The sequence below is a fragment of the Lithobates pipiens genome, unplaced genomic scaffold, assembly GCF_037356315.1.
Source record: "Lithobates pipiens isolate NorthernLeopardFrog02 unplaced genomic scaffold, aLitPip1_a1.2 Scaffold_23, whole genome shotgun sequence".
Taxonomy (NCBI): Eukaryota; Metazoa; Chordata; class Amphibia; order Anura; family Ranidae; genus Lithobates; species Lithobates pipiens.
In genome coordinates, this window is record NW_027507785.1 from 106,622,162 (window position 1) to 106,640,112 (window position 17,951).

General features: G+C 43.2%; 1 protein-coding gene across 3 annotated transcripts in view; it reads right to left on the reverse strand.

The window, feature by feature from the left end:
• The window catches only part of RAF1 (Raf-1 proto-oncogene, serine/threonine kinase), a 168,963-nt gene that overhangs the window by 52,929 nt on the left and 98,083 nt on the right, over positions 1–17,951 (reverse strand). For all 3 annotated transcript variants that reach the window (XM_077452141.1, XM_077452139.1, XM_077452140.1), the window contains exons 3-5: positions 13,923–14,035; positions 2,884–2,986; positions 238–395 (exon numbers count right to left, since the gene is read on the reverse strand). In XM_077452141.1, the coding sequence (XP_077308267.1) occupies positions 238–395; positions 2,884–2,986; positions 13,923–14,035 (374 nt within the window). The remainder of the gene's footprint in view (positions 1–237; positions 396–2,883; positions 2,987–13,922; positions 14,036–17,951) is intronic.

The following is a 17,951-nucleotide window of genomic DNA, read 5'->3' on the forward strand; positions in this document are numbered from 1 at the left end:
AGGCCGTGTTTATGCCCTTTGCTCATCTCGCTGTCATTTCATTTACAATAATAACTTTGTTTAAATATAGAATAAACTAGTTCATCCAGATGTTTCCCCAAGTGCCGAGATCTCTACTCATCCAATTAGAAGAGCCAGTCTCCAAATTAGACTGGATTTCTGCAATGACATAAACCAAGCACCCTGTCAATCTGTAGGGCATTCTGGGATTCAGTCCTGCCTGTAACGGTCACTCACAGCAGCTGCCGGACATTGCTCCAGTCCACACACATGGTCGGCACTTTGGTGCTGCAGTGTTCATGAAACTTGTACATGCATGTCTGACAGCGGAAACCATTTAGAAGGAACTTCTGACAGATGTCACAAAACGCCAACTTCAGGAAAGTCTTTCGTACCTGTCAAAGAGAAGTTCACGTCAGTTAAAGTCAGTACAAGTTAAAAAGACCAATTATTATTATTATACAGGATTTATATAGCGCCAACAGTTTACGCAGCACTTTACACCAATAACTCGCAAGGTGTCAATCTTGCTGATGAAAGCGGCGAGTTTGACTTCCTTCTCTAGTCCCGTCGTACCTGCAGTCACGTTCAAAATGAACGGACTTTAGTCCATATGTGGGCAAGTCCGTTCATTTTGAAAGTCTGTCGGACCTCCGCTGCAAAGTCCGGCGGATTGTCCGCCAGGAAAGTCCGATCGTGTGTACGTGGCATTAGAATATTTTCAGCAAGTACAGAAAATATCTGTTTATTTTGTCAGAATTGCAGTGTCCTTGTAACTTTCAACAATCTTAAAAGAATGAAATTCCTCATCTATATTGTATATGCTACTAGTCTCTTCAAGTCACTATGTAATGGAGATTAAAAAGAGACAAGTTTGAAGATTAGCATTTGTAACAACCATGGCTGCCCCCATGGATATAATAGAGAGAAAAGTATAGCATTTCCCTAAACTGGCTCACACAGACTCTGGTGCAGCTGTTCATAGTAACCAATCAGCTTCCAACTTCAGCTTGTTCAATTAAGCATTGACAATAAAACCTGGGGGCTGACTGGTTTCTATACAGAGCTGCACCAGTTTTAGTAAATCTCACCCAAAGGGACAGTAGTAGTATTACTTGCAGGGTTATAGCAGGTGAAAACAAGGCCCCTTTCACATGAGTTGACCAATCGGTCCGCCTGTCAGTTTTTCAGGCAGACCCTCCATTCTCCTCTATGGAGTGGAGAGTTTAAACAAACTCGCCAACATTCAATCCGATCTGCTAAAAACAGATGGATGGGGATTCATTCCCCATCCTTCTAGCAGATTGGATGGCAGGTGGGTGTAAACAGACAGGCGACCATTTACATCTGACCGCCCATAATGGAGAGCGGGCTGTGTCCTTGTCCACTCTGCATCAGCAGAGCAGACACGGACCAGTCATCTGCCTGCTCAGGTGGGGATCAATGGACAGATCCTCCGCTGAACAAGCGGACTCCTAGCAGAGCCTGCCCGATGTGAAAGGGGCCTAAAAGGGAATAAAGCCTGAAAAAGAGAAACAAATGCAGTTACTACATCCAAGGGCTGGTCAGGTGTTTTGGGTTTAGATATGCTCTATGGCAACATTTGGTTATCTTGTACAAAGCAAAGGTAACTGTAAAAATAAAAATGCTGTAAACTACAGAACTCCCTATCCTGCTAACTTTGAAAATGCCAGTAATTAAAGTACATGTAACGGCAAAAATAGAAAAAAGAAAAACATACGCAGTACATCTCTGCAATACATGCACATCCACAAAGATATCTGCTATTGTGTCAAAAATGTACTCCTAATTTTTTGATGTGGGCTGACACACACACAGCATTTTGTACACAGAATAGTGTCAGTCTGGCTGTCTTTTGCTAAACCACCAAATACTCCCCACAACATAGGTACTCATTATTTTGTTTTTCAAGGTAAGAATTGGGAGGGTCAATTACCTTCCTTGGAAGTGTGCATAGAACAGATGTACATTTCTGACAAGATCATCAGGTATGTTGTTTCTGGACTTATTGAACAGATACACATAGCACTGAAAGGGTTTTGTTGTAACAGACAAAAATAGAGCATATAAGAAAAGCTCACTGTTGGGTTTATATTCTGCTTACTGTGTCCCATGGGGAGATTTCACTTCTGCCCTGGGAACATAACAGGATGTTAAGAGAATTCCCCTCTTGAACAGATGTTACTGAATCAGGTGACCCCATCACTAGATTTGACATCTCCTCTTCTTCTGGTGACAACTGCTACATTTTGGATTCCCCATTATTTTCTATTTCAGTAAATAGTTACTAAGACAAAATCGAGGCAGTCACTCTACCTAGTGGGGACACAGATAGAAATAAAAATCTGACTGGGGTTCTAACCCTGCCCTAATCTATTCAAATTAAAATGCTATGCATATAATTTTAAAAGTTACTATCCCTATCTGTGCACTAGGAAGCGCAACCAGTACCAGTAAAGGAAATAGGGAGAAATGGGTCTGTGTAAAAAAATAGGTCTAAAAAAACATGGTAGACGGGGATACCGGTTATGGTTTCACCTCTTTAAAGACGGTATATTCCTCTTTGGAGAGGATTCCTCTCACCTTTGTTGTGTTTCTGGGACAGAAGTAAAAGAAGATCTTACCAAGGGGGACGCAGACAGCAAAAAGAAAAACCCAACAGGATGTTTAATAACTCCTTGCTTTTGTTAGACTAATATCAAATAAATATAAAAAAATGGTCTGACTGGTCAATACACTATAAACTTCAAAAAGCAATAAAACTGAAGAAAGTAAATTGATGATGTAGTTTTAAAAAGTTGATCTGAAGAGGTTTATGCAATGCATATAGTGAGAAATCCAGGAGCGTTGCCATCAACTTACAAAATTATGGGTGGTAAGAGGGACATGATCCAAAAATTCCACTTGCAGCTCCGCTCCGATTAATAACGTGGCATCCGTAGCCCAGTCTAGTCGATTCTTCTTGCTGGAATATAAAATCATATTAAAGTGCTGTGTTCTAACCAAATGTTTTGGAGCCACAAGTAGCCAGATGCTCGATTTTACCTCTTAATAGCATGTACCTCACATATTAAAGTGATAATAAACATATGCGGTTTAATTTACATTGTTCCTTCTATTTCTGTATGTGGATAATGGCACTGCAATTATTTTAATAAAAACAATATACAGCTGTCACATGACCCAGACTCTCTCCCAGGCTGCCTGCAGGGAAACACAAGCAAAACTGCCTTTGGAATACAGAGTAAAAATAAACAATAAACGGTTTTAAATTGCCATAAAATTATATATTTGAAATCAAGTCTTTATTATTTTGTGGCAATAACATGGTGCAGCCAGATTTTTGTCAGTCACAGCCTGGGTCTTAGAATAACAGGGAGGTGAAGCCACCACCAATCAAGATGTAAAATCCCACCCCCATAGTGTTTAGCCGGTTAGCGGGCAGTCATTTACCACTGTGTATTAGAGCTGTACGATTCTGGAAAAATGAGAATCACAATTTATTTTTGATTAGAAGATCACAATTCTCTTTTCACATCATACCAAAAAAAATTGGCTAACTCTACGGTTTAGTTTTTTTTTTATGTTTTTTTTTATTAATTGAAGTGTATTTTCTTCCCAAAAAAGTTTGTATTTGTGCAGCGGTCTTTCAATGTGACATAAAATATTGCAACGACCGCCATTTTATTCTCTAGGGTCTCTGCTAAAAAAAAAATATATATATATAAAATGTATTATATATATTATAATGTTTGGGGGTTCTAGGTAATTTTCTAGCAAAAAAAATACAGATTTTTAACTTGTAAGCAATAATACTGGGCACTTTCACCCCCTTCCTGCCAAGGCCATTATTCAGCTGTTAGCGTTGTCACAATTTGAATGACAATTGCGCAGTCATGCTACACTGTAACCATGTGAAATTGTTAGCCTTTTCTTCACACAAATAGAGCTTTCTTTTGATGGTATTTAATCACTGCTGAAAAAAAAAAATGTGTTTTTCTTAGTTTAAGTCAGTAAATGTTGTACTTTATCTCCTTCGCTGATGTGCACTGATGAGGTGGCACTTATGGGCATGGATTAATGAGCACTGTAAGCCAGCACTGACTGGCATTACTAATGGGCACTGATTGCTGGCACTGGTGGGCACCAATTGCTGGCACTTCTGGCGCTTTACTGTAATGAGGGCACTGATGATCAGTGCCCTGATTACATCTCGTTGTCCCCTGCAAGGAGATGCCGCTGATCGGCTCTCCTCACCACATTGTCAGTGTGAGGTGATAAGAGCCAATTACCGGCACTTCCTGTATTTACATGTGATCGGATGTGATTGGACACAGCCGATCACATGGTTAAAAAGCTGAGTCAGTGGATCTTTACAGAGATCGGGGTGGCGCAGAGTCCTAGCTGACATTTAGATCTCCCTTTGCGAGTTTAGAGTAGAGTCCATAACCAGGGCTGGACTTACCATTGGGCTTGACTGGGCTCAAGCCCATGGGCCCCACCCAACAGGGGGCCCCGCCGAGATACATAGCTGAGTGTACTCGGCTCGGCTGCACTCACAGTCACGCTCAGTCCCGCCCTATGATGGACATAACACAGGGACTGGGCGTGACTGAGCCGAGCCGAATACATTCGGCTACTCACGGCTCCGCTCAGGAGTGCGAGAGGACCTGAGAGACGCCGAGATACACAGGACTCTATCTCAGCAGGGGCCATTTTTAAACTTCAAGACTTTAATGACAAGGCTACACTGATAAGGCTGCAAATGACACTGAAAAGGCTGCAGATGGATGGGCAAGGCTGCAGATGGACACTGATAAGGCTGCATTGATGGGCATTTAAATACAATTTTTTTCCTTAAAATTCCCTCCTAAGCTTGGGGTGCGTGTTATACGCTGATAAATACGGTAACGTATAGAAGGTAGGGCCCGAAAGTGACTCAAGCCCAGGGGCCCCCACCACCCTAAGTCCTGCCCTGTCCATAACACAGCCAGGTAGTTCTGGGAATTTAGATGTGGATTAAGGATCCTATCTTTTTCCCTTGTGTTGTGGAGGCATCATCTATAAACAATTGTGCCCCTGAAGTTTCAGCTAAACCACTGTCCATAGCTTCCTCTCACATCAGTAGATGTTGTGGTTACTGCTAAGTTTGCCAGCCTCTCACTCCAAGCCCTTTACAGTTCTTTGCCCCCCCACCTCAATGAATAATAAACACCTGCTAGAAGACCATAAAAGGCAGGTGATCGGTGAGTTTTGCCGATTTCTTTCTAGCAGCAATAGCCAGCTAACCGTCTTTCTGTAAATGCTTTGACCTTTTTCCCCCCCCAACATTTCCTTGTACAATGCTACCAGTGGCTAGTAAAGCTCAGATAAATCATTTCAGTTTGGCATGGTTCACAGGAAGTTAATTTACTGCCTTCATATCTCCATTGGCAAGATCTCTATGGCGGAGTGCCCACATTTTCAAACACCACTACATAACTAAGAAAGGAAAGAACTCTTGTTGAAAGCAAGTATAGCAAAATTTCCAGAGCCCAATGGACCCATTGAAACATCCTTTTTTTTGCCGATTTTTCACGCGACATTAATTTCAATGGGCTGCCCTATGCTCGTCAAAGCAACTCGTGAAGCTTTTTGCTGCAGTCCGGTTTGCACATTTTTTACCATACATTTTGCTGAGTACGTTGCAAGTTTTTGCATGCGCTAAAACGTGTTTGCGTGTCACAATTCAGGTTACATTAACAATTAATGACACTGCAAGCACAACATCCATTTTTCACGTGTCCCTGGAACGCATAGAGGTGAACAGAGCCTTAAAAATTTAGCCTACTGCCCCCTACTTGAAACAATCCGTTTTAAGACGAATTACACTTTAAATACACGTACATATGCTTATCTACCTTGGTAATACTTTACCTCTGGAAAAATCTTCAGAAAAAGTTGCAAAAAGCACATCAATAATGTGTTGCAGGTTCAAATGCAAATTTTAGGTCTGGCAATTACACCAAAAATTTTATTTTCTGAAAGTATAGAATAAATAGCTGATTTTATACACACAAACATTCTAAAATGTATATATTTTCTTTGTAAATTTTAAAAGATGAGAACAGCAAGAAACCTCTATGGTGAACCCAGGACCAATGGCCCGAAAAGAAACAGGTGCCTTCGAAGGATGCCAAGGGCCAGGTCCTACTTTAAGTAAAGAACATCCAGAGCAGGCACTAGTTAATCTTTAGGGCAAGGAGTTCCCCTGGAGACCAGAGATGCTGACCCAGGACCCAAAGGCAGAGGATTTTCCCAAAAGAAGTGGAGTAACTAGATACTGTACAACTCCAAAACCAGGGCTTCCAGTTAGAAGGGGACCAGTGGTCGCAGTATATAGGGAACCGAGGGAGTCAGGTAAATAAGCAGTGCTTTGTGCAGTACCCCATGAGGGATTGTTTTAAGCAACTAAAAGCTGCAAGTGTCCCCTCTGTCTCATGGAGAGGATATGTTGCCTCTGTAGCAACTAGGCCCAAAGACTAGGTAAGGCCTCAGGTTCTCACAAACCTGGACAGCTGGGTGCTAAGGAGGGTTTTATGGGGCCAGAGGTGACCAGGTCACTGTAGACAGGCAGTAGAAACAGAATGGAGGTCCATGTGGTGCTGCAGAAGCAGCAGCAGGATGATGCATCCTCCAGATAGAATGGTGAGAAAGAGCATGGCGTGCGTGTGTCGCTTAACTCAGCAGATAAGGTTACTGCGGTAAAACCAGCAGCGGTGGAAATGTTAAAAAGTGTTCAGCCATGTAAACTGAGAGGAAGCTCCCAGTGCTTTAGTCCAAAGATCCTATACACAAAATGAAGCTTCCGAGGCAGGGTCAAACCTGGGGCTGTGCCACGGCTCTGGACCTGGGAAGCACCCTGTAGCTAAAACAATAGACTTTCAGTCTAGAATACACCACAATACAGAGCCCAGTGCCTGAAGGACTACCCCCGCAAATACAGTTTAGAGGGGTTCGAGCGAGACCTCCAAAGCTAGCCTGAGTAAATAATGATCTTCTTGATAGCTGCTATATAGAGACTAGCTCAAGTTGCAGTGTAACCAGCAATCATAATTCAAGTCAGAGGGAAAAAAAATCCACAACTAGCTAGCAGAAAAATAGCGAAGCTGAAGAAAAAGGCATCCAACCGTCTAGGACACAAGTAAAAATAAAAATAACGGACGAAACAACTAATCGATTAATCGACAACTAATCGATTATGAAATTAATCGATTACTATTTTCATAATCGATTAATCGGCCACTAGCATAATGGGGTTAGAAAAAAACTAAAATTAGCCCTTTATAGTACAAAAAGAGCAAATTGGTACTGTAAATATTACTTTCACTGTCCCATAGTAAAAAAATTAACCCCTTACTGTAGCGATTATTTGCTCTTTTGAACCAATTTTAGTTTTTTTTAACCCCATTATGTTACTAAACATCTCAGGCCTGGGTCACACCTCTTTGTTTTTTGGTGCTTTTTGCATAAATGCACTACAGTTCATTTACATTTCCTATGGGACACGTTCACATCCATGATTTTTTCAGCTGCTGCGTATTTGGAAAAGACAAGGACTTTTTTTTAACGCAAAACGGTGCTATTTTGTTTTTTCGGTTCATTATATTTCAATGGAGAAGCTGCAGAAAAGCATGCAATAATGCGTTTTTGCAGCAATTTGTGTTTTTTTTTAATCTGCCCAACAAATTGGGCCAAAAAATAAGTAAAAATGCAGCAAAATTACTTTTTTTTTTAAAGGTTATTAACCGATTAATCGAAACAATAATCAACCAACTAATCGATTATGAAAATAATTGTTAGTTGCAGCCCTAACCTGATGTATCCCCTGCGCTGCTTACAACAAATGGAATACGACTGTTGCAGCCATGTGCCGGAATCTGACAGTCGTGTGCTCAGAGCAGAGTTTTTCCAGATTCATAACAAAATGAGAGGATTGGCAAATTACGTTCCCCAAGCTCTCACCACTACCCCAGCCTCCTCTGTGTAAACCCCAACAGTTTATCAGGTACAAGGTAATATCCAAAAACAGTTACCCAAAATAATGCTTGGGATTACCAATTTTAACCAAGATTCCCAGCCCAAGTAAAGCTTGGGGTTAATGCTAAGAGGGTCTAAGAGGAACTTAAAACTGGAAGCTGAGTCCAAAAAAAAAAAAAAAGAAAAAAAAAAAAAAAAAAAAGAAAGAAAGGCAGACAGGACTAATCAGCTGATCTTTCCCTATTACTGACTTAATATGATTTGTTCAACGCTGTCTTGGAAGCGGCCATTTTGGTAGAGGCGAGGCTTTGCTTCTTCATGTCAGCGACTCAAGAAAATAGAGCAGGGGACATCACAGTAGTGACATCACCAAATCTCATAGCAGTCAAAGGCAGCAGTGCCTTAGGCCGCGTACACACGCGCGGACTGTTCGCCCAACCTTGTCCGCTGAACAGTGTTTGGGCGGACAGTCCGCTCGTGTGTGGGGCTTCAGCGGACAGTTTCAGCGGACAGTTGGCCGAACAAGGTCTTAGGCCGCGTACACACGCGCGGACTGTTGGCCCAACCTTGTCCGCTGAACAGTGTTTGGGCGGACAGTCCGCTCGTGTGTGGGGCTTCAGCGGACAGTTTCAGCGGACAGTTGGCCGAACAAGGTCTTACGGAAATTCCGAAAAACTGTCCGCTGAAACAAGGTTTCAGCGGACTGTTCGCTCGTGTGTAGGCTTGTTCGGCCAACTAAGTCTCGCGCATGCTCAGAAAGGATTTCCACGTCGGAAGGTTGCATTGCAGTGTATAGGACGTCGTATTTTGCGTCCCGTCGTACGTGCCGTTCACGTCATCGCGCACGGTTTCAGCAAACTGTTCGTTCGTCGTGTGTGGCCATGTCCGTCCATGCTAAGTTTGAGCGGACTGTTCGCTCAAACTGTTGGACGGACAAAGTTGGGCCAACAGTCCGCGCGTGTGTACGCGGCCTTAGATTTCACACAGCAGATAAACAGTGGCGACGCTCTACGCACTCTTGCATACTAGGAAGAGCACTGTTACTTTTCAAAGTAAATTCCTGATAAAATATAGATTTTTCAAAGTACTGCTTAGCACAACTTACACTTCTAGATGTTCCTTAGAACACAGCAAACCTTCACCTTTGTAGTTCAAGTCTACTTTTAAATACACATTGAAGAAGCCGTGCTTGGTCTTCCTACATATTCAGTAAAATAACTGCATTGATAATGTGCTTTATTTACACAAAATTCCAGTGGTAAGAAAAATGTGAGCAATATCAATGCTGGAGTAATGAACCATAAACAGATTCAAAGTGCAGCCTGAGGCAACATGCTAGACCCAGCTGGAACACATATACAGACACAAGCCTGATTAAGTGCCGCACACACACCTCAGCTTCTATTTGTGAATTTCAATGGAATATTTGGAAAGGCACAACCAGAAAGTCATTGTATCTGTTGGCTGACACACACAGCAGTTTCACAAATCCCACAGGAATAAGTTGCGTGACTTGTCCCCACCTACACAAACTTAGTATCTGATTACCTCAACCAAAACAAAAAACTCGCACTGGGAAACGTCCCAGCACTTCCAACTGTAGCCAGCTTCTCGCCAAGTGTGCATGGTGGGGAGACGGAGGCCACGACTTCAAACCAGACGCTCACAGCTCTATATTCCAGGACACAATTTCATCCTATTGCATAATTCACAGCAGAGCTCAAAACATCAAAACCATTGTATTACAACATTTTAGAAATGGCTATAGCCAAAAACAACATAGATCTAAAGAACAATAACCAAACTCTGTCTAAGTCATGAGACTCCTCTTAGATACTATAACCCTTGTCATGCCAGGCAAAGCGATAGTGGCTCTGAAAAGGACCCTATTGCGCCCTCCCAACACCTTTATAACAATGCCCTTCTCCTTCCCCCCACAATCAGCCCTGAAAAGACTGGCATTGGTGACTAACAGAAGCTGTGATGTCACTCCTCCGATCATGTGACTGTGCTGGGACCCAGACAATGTCAAAGAGGTGGCAATCAAGTATTAGGGCCCCTTCAAGCACCTATGTGCACAAGACCTTAAAATTCGTTTTTGACCTCCAGTCAAGTTACTTTGCCTAGACCAGTGTTTCTCAACTCCAGTCCTCAAGGCGCCCCAACAGGTCATGTTTGCAGGATTTCCCGTGGTAATTGCTAAGGCAGTGAAACTGATCAAATCACCTATGCAAAATAATGGAAAACCTGAAAACATGAGCTGTTTGTGCTCCTTGAGGACTAGAGTTGAGAAACACTGGCCTAGACTGAGACAGTGTCATAAGTTTCTAGCAGGCAGGAGCAAGCATTTGCTCAATCCCCACTACCCGACTGATAACAATGTGCCCTTGTAGCAGGTCCCTTTAGAGCAGGGGTGCTCAACGTGTGGCTCTACAGCTGTTGCGGAACTACAAGTCCCATGAGGCATAGCAAGACTCCGACAGCCACAAGCATGACACCCAGAGGCAGAGGCATGATGGGACTTGTAGTTTTGCAACAGCTGGAGAGCCACAGGTTGAGCACCCCTGCTTTAGAGGTTGCAGAATAGGCAGATCTGTGTTAGCCCTTGTACACACGGTCGGAGATTCCGACGGAATGTGTCCTATCGGGACGTTTTGTTGGATATTCCGACTGTGTGGTCTCCATCGGACTGTTTCCGTCGGAATATCCGACGGACCAACTTTTCCAACTTGCCGGTAAAATTTTCTGACAAAATGCTCTGATCGGACATACTCCGATCATGTGTACAGAATTCCGATCAGACAAAGTGCCACGCATGCTCAGATCAAATTCCTAGACCAAAGCTATTGGCTACTAGCCTGAACGTAGTCCCGTTGTAACGAAAATAACGTCATCACATTATGTACATCGAAATTTCCGCCAACTTTGTCCGACCGTGTGTATGCAACAGGTTCGGACAAAATCCGGACAAAATCCAACGGATTTGGTTGTGAGAATGTCCGACCGTGTGTACAAGGGCTTAAGACATTTGTCAACACCTAGGCACCAAATGTACATACTGTAACTGCTATTTCGGAGCCAGCATTTCAGTCCAGAAACCACTGGATAGTCCTTGAACAAATATTGCACCATCCTTTTAGAGAGACAAGTGTATTATATAATTGTCAAAAGGCGTTCTATATCCACTTTTTGCTAGAAAATTACCTAGAACCCCCAAATATTTTTATATATTTTTAGCAGAGGCACTAGAGAATAAAATGGTGGGTTTTGGCATTTGTTTTGTCACATGGTATTTGCGCAGCGTTTTTTTGAACACACATTTTTAGGGAAAAATACTAATGCACACAAACAGAATATCCAAATGTTTGGTAAAATATAAAAGATGGCGTTATGGGGAGCAAATAGATACCCAACATGTCATGCTTTAAAATTGCGCCAACCTATGACCCTTAAAAATCTTTGTAGGCGACACTTTTAAGGCCTTTACAGATTACCAGTGGTGAGTTACAGAGGAGGTCTTGTGCTAGAATTCTTGCCCTCACTCTGATGTTTGCAGCAATAACTCACATGTGTGATACGATCGCCGTTTATGTATGCATGCAGGACCAATGCGTGCTTTAACCTCTGCAGGTGAGCATGAGGGGACGGGGGTACGTTAAAAAAAACTTCTCTTTACACAGTTTTTCAAATTTTTTGATAACTTTTATTGCTGTCACAAGGAATGTAACCATCCCCTGTGACAGCAATAGACAGTGACAGGTACTGCTTATGGAGAGATTAGACCTCAGATGTCTCCTCCTCCCTTAAAAGCATTTGATCACACCAAGATGAGTGTGATCAGATGCTTTCCCATTTTAAAAATGGAGCGGTTTACATCCAAGGAAACCGAAAGTGACGCAAATACTCAGTGCTTCTGGTTTACTATACCATAGAGCTCATCGGGGACCTTCCAGCCCTCGAAAAGCTCTATGGTAAGTTGGCAACCCCTCCCGCTGCCTGTAAAAGCAATCCCGTGGCTACTTAGCAGCTAGGATGGCTTTTACAAAAAAAAAGAAAAAAAAAAAGATACCAGTTACAGCGTCTCACAAACGTGAGTACACCCTTCACATTTTTGTAAATATTTTATTATATCTTTTCATGTGATAACACTGAATAAAAACATTTTGCTACAATGGAAAGTAGTGTGTGTACAACTTGTATAACAGAGTAGATTTCCTGTCCCCTCAAAATAACTCAACACAGCCATTAATGTTTAAACCGCTGGCAACACAAAAGTGAGTACACTCCTAAGTGAAAATGTCCAAATTGGGCCAAAAGTGTCAATATTTTGTGTGGCCACCATTTTCCAGCACTGCCTTAACCCTCTTGGGCATGGAGTCCACCAGAGCTTCACAGGTCGCCACTGGAGTCCTCTTCTACTCCTCTATAACTACATCACAGAGCAGGTGGAGTTTAGAGACCTTGCCCTTATCAACCTTCCGATTGTAGATGCCCCACAGATGCTCAGTAGGGTTTAGGTGTGGAGACATGCTTGGACAGTTCATCACCTTTACCCTCAGCTTCTTTAGCAACGCAGCGGTCGTCTTGTAGGTTTGTTTGGGTATGTTATGTTGGAATACTGCACTGTGGCACAGTCTCCAAAGGGATAGGATTGTGCTCTGCTTTAGAATGTCGCATTACTTGTTGGCATTCATGGATCCCTCAATGAACTGTAGCTCCCAGTGCCGGCAGTACTCATGCAGCCCCAGACCAGGACATTCCCACACCATTCTTGACTGTAGGCAAGACACACTTGTCTTTGTACTCCTCACCTGGTTGCCCTCACACATGCTTGACACCATCTGAACCAAATAAGTTCATCTTGGTCTCATCACACCACAGGACATGATTCCAGTAATCCATGTCCTTTGTCTGCAGCAAACTGTTTGCGGGCTTTCTTGTACATCTTTAGAAGATGCTTCCTTCTGGGATGACAGCCATGCACACCAATTTGATGCAGTGTGTGGCATATGGTCTGAGCACTAACAGGCCGACCCCCCACCCCTTCAACCTCTGCAGCAATGCTGGCAGCACTCATATATCCATTTCCCAAACACAACCTCTGGATATGACGCTGAGTACGCGCACTCAACTACTTTGGTCGACCATGGCAAGGCCTGTTCTGAGCGGAACCTGTCCTGGTAAACAGCTGTATGGTCTTGGCCATCGTGCTGCAGCTCAGTTTCAGAGTCCTGACAATCTTCTTATAGCCTAGGCCATTTTTATGTAGAGCAACGATTCTTTTTTTCAGATCCTCAGAGAGTTCTTTGCCATGAAGGGAAAATGGCTAATTTGGTCCAATTGGGACATGTTCACTTAGGGGTGTACTCACTTTTGTTGCCAGTGGTTTAGACATTAATGACTGTGTGTTGAGTTATTTTGAGGGGACAGCAAATTGACACTGTTATACAAGCTGTACACACACTACTTTACATTGTAGCAAAGTACAATTTCTTCTGTGTTGTCACATAGATATAAAAATATTTGCAAAAATGTGAGGGGTGTACTCACTTTTGTGAGATACTGTATATGTACATTAGGTGGTCTTCAAGTGGTTTATAAGGTCACCAAGGAGTAACCAACACCTGAAAGTGTCACACTTACAAAATACTCTGCATACACTTGACACAACAAATATATCTGAAATTAGGACCACCAATCCCTGTCATACACAAAATTAGATGACTAAACAGATCAACTCTTGAATTAAAATGCCACATTCACATATGTTGGGAACTATATAATTGTTCAGTTGGATCTTCAGATGTTTCTAGAACACAATAAAAGCCCGCAAGCACCAAACAAACCATCATGCTCTTTACTTAAAAACCAAAAATTCTTACCTTTTTGTGTCTAGCAAAAGACGAAAAACTGCACAACACTCTGGCTGGAGTCCTCGAACCTTTAGCGCTTTCATTAGACAGTCATGAAGGGTCATACCATTTCGAACATTTACCTGGGAGGACAATAAAAACACCACATCAGCACTAAAGTGATGAGAGACAGTATAAGATACATGAAGCAGTCCTGGAACAGAAGGACTTGATGACTCCACACTTCAATACAGTGCCCAGGAAAACTTCAGGCTTTGCTGCCTTCTTCAGATTGGGTTCTGAGGAAGAGCGTATATTCTTCAAAATGTGCTAGGCCTCATTTCTCCTGTCTAGTATAGTTCAGATCCTGATTGAGCATTTAGGTTCTCAATTTTTTCAAGCATATGATTATATGGCTCTTGTGAATATACTTTAATTTATTAATAAATTGTGCTTAAAGTGGTAATAAACAACAAACCAAAAATGTAATATATATTGCAGTTTTTCCAATTAGATGTGGTGTCTGTATTTGTTTTCTTTTTTAGGCTTTTTCCCCTGGTGATTTGGCTGGTAACACACCTCCAGTCAGGGGTGTTGCTAGGTCTACAAAAGATCTGGGGCTAGAGCCCATAGCAGTGTAGTAAAGAAATTCATACGCTTGGGTGGGCATACACATGTATATACAGTAATATACACATGTGTATATATCCCCAGAGACCCCCCTCCCACTTACATCAGGGTCCCCAGAAAGCCCCCCTTACATCAGGGTCCCCAGAGAGCCTCTCCCTTACATCAGGGTCCCCAGAGAGCCTCTCCCTTACATCAGGGTCCCCAGAGAGCCCCCCCCTTGCATCAGGGTCCCCAGAGAGCCTCCCCCTTGCATCAGGGTCCCCAGAGAGCCCCTCACTTACATCAGGGTCCCCAGAGAGCCCCCCACTTACATCAGGGTCCCCAGAGAGCCCCCCACTTACATCAGGGTCCCCAGAGAGCCCCCCACTTACATCAGGGTCCCCAGAGAGCCCCCCACTTACATCAGGGTCCCCAGAGAGCCCCCCACTTACATCAGGGTCCCCAGAGAGCATCCCCCTTAAAATCAGGATCCCAGAGAACCTCCCCCTTAAAACCAGGATCCCCAGAGAGCCTCCCCCTTAAAATCAGGATCCCCAGAAGGGCCCCCCCCACACTTGCATCAGGGTTCCCAGAGAGCCCCCCCCCCACTTGCATCAGGGTTTCCAGAGAGCCTCCCCCCACTTGCATCAGGGTTCCCAGAGAGCCTCCCCCCACTTGCATCAGGGTTCCCAGAGAGCCTCCTCCCACTTGCATCAGGGTTCCCAGAGAGTCTCCCCTCTCCTTGGGGACACCTGCAGAGACTGTGGTCTATGGGCTCCAGATTCTATGCTATAGCCCCAAAAGCCACCCCCTAGTGACACCACTGCCTCCAGTATTAGTGTCTCCACTCTGGATAAAAGTGCAACAGATTTGGATACACTAACAAATTGAAGCCAAACGCCAGCTTACACTGCTGTTACAGCAAAGAGTTTTTTTCTTTTGGGATAAAGGTTTTACATGAATAAATAAAATCTGATCATTGTAAGCTTCCCTGTCAGTGGTAAATGGTTTGTCTTAATCTTAACTGATACATTTGTGGAACAGCTTGTTCTGTTGAAAAACAACAGAGTTACTGGCCAGATCAACCGAAGAAAATAAAAGCTAGAACGCCTAAAAAAGAAAACTAATACAGCCATCACATCTAATTATTGATAAGAGGCAATATAATAAATGTTTAGTTTTGGGTTTAATTACCACTTTAAGGTAATAAGCTGGTGAGCCCTTCTTATTGTTTTGTAATTTACCTAGGAGGAGTGAGAACACACATTATGAAATATACAGAGCATTTAAAGGTACAGCCCAATTAACATTGAAAATGAAGCTTTCAGATATATGCAGGGAGCACAGCCTGCCTACCTAATCAGCACTTAAGTTCTTCATTTGGTCAGTGCCGTACTTTACTTCGCTCCAAACTCCTCTCTGTGGGAATCCAGTGATCCGAGAAGCTCGACTTGTGAAGAAATTCCCAAACACACCCACATACGCCATGAAGTAGACATCTGGTGACCCTTCGGGTCGGCTCACACAGGGGCAACACGACTTTTGGAGGGGGAACCCACGCCAATTTTTTTTTAATACATTTGGTGTGGAGTTCCCTTTTGAGAGCTGATAATTCTCTGAGAGTCGCCTCCGTATAGACTGCGATCCGACTTGGAGGCGACCTCCATTGAAATCAATGGGTACCAGTCGCCTACAAGTCGGATTGAAGTAGTACAGGAACCTTTTCTAAAGTCGGAGCGACTTCAGTAGTGTGCATTAAGACGGCTCTCATTCACTTACATTGATTTCTACATGTTGTGCGACCTGAGGCGACTTGGGGTGACTTGAAGTCGGATCTGAGTTGCCCCTGTGTGAATGGACCCTTAAAGTGATTACCTTAAAGGTACAATTTTTTTCTTTTAAACAACATGTCTATACTTACCTGCTCTGTGCACAGAGTGGCCCCAAACCTCCTCTTTACTAGAACCCATGGCCCCTGCTCTGTCCAGTGCTGCTTCCCATGGGAGCATTTGTGCGTGCTCGCTTCTGAGCCATGCTGCTGCATCCATGGACACAGACCCCCCGCTCCCTTATCACTGGCTTTGATTGACAACAATGGGAGCCAATGGCTTCCGATGCCCCAGCAAAGCCAGCGAAACCCAGAAGTGAAGAGAAAAAAAGAGCTGCAGATGTGCACGTGGATTGAATGAGGGCTCGGGTAAGTAGAAGGCGGAGTGAGGGGGGATGCTGACACCTAAACATTTTCATCCCTTAATGCAAAGAATGCATTAAGGTAAAAAATGTTTAGTCTTTATAACCACTTTAAATGAACTGCATTAGACTTGGATGTGAGGATTCCCAATAACTCAGATTAAGGTAAACTGCATGTACTTGTAGCAGCTCACCGATTGGTTAGACTTGTAAATATTTATACAGCGCTGTCATTCTTTGCAGCACTTTACAGAGAGCCATTAACCATTCATATCAGCGTCTGACCCAAAGGTAACAACCCAATGACCCTACACCATAGGGAGACACGAATTCCATAGGTTTACTAATCTGTTGCTACCATTAGAAATACCTTTTTTTGTTATTTTAGAGGCATAATGGGCTACTGATAATTGCCCCTGTAGCTTTAGTCCAAGTTCTGTATGTCACACATTTTTGTTTTACCACAAGCTCTTCCTTTCATGCCTTTGTGGCCCTTCAGTCCCTGTCTGTTCTCCGGTTTATAAAGGCTACATTAACCTTATGTGATTTTGCAGCGCAATACTTCCAGAACAGTTTGCCCCTTTTTCTTTGATATGAGAGGAATGTATGAAGATTGGAGAAGCCAGGACCAGGAGAGCAGCTCTGCATGGCAACCAATCAGAAGCGTTTTCCTATGGTGGCACACCAAGAAGAGGAGGAGCCAGGAGTGCTAGCGGGGGACCTTAATAGAAGGATCGGGGCTGCTCTGTGCAATTCTATTGCACAGAGCAGGTAAATATAACATACATGTTTATTTAAAAAAATATTAACTTTACAAATCACTTTAAAAGGGTTGTAAAGTCCCGTGGTTTTTCACCTTATAGCGGAGTTCCACCCACTTTTATAACTTATTCTCAAAATCATTCTTGCAGCATATAGATTGAACAATGGAAACCTTTTTTTAATTTTATTTTTTAAATAAGTTTCCAGCAACGCGATCTTTTCATACTGCGTGTGCGCGAGCACGGGCGGTGCATGCCATTCATTCAGGTCATCAATATGTTTATTAGAGGGGCGAATGCTATTAAAACCGTCAGTGGCATTAAAGTATGGCATGATCCAAAGTTTGGGGTTTAGAAAAAAAAAAAATACAAAATTTTGGCAGCACTGCGCTTTAATGCATGTCTGGGGTCCTCATTGGATAGATTGATAGCAGCAGGAGCTATTGGCTCCCACTGCTGTCAATTAAATCCAGTGACACGGGGGCAGGGTAGAGCCCTG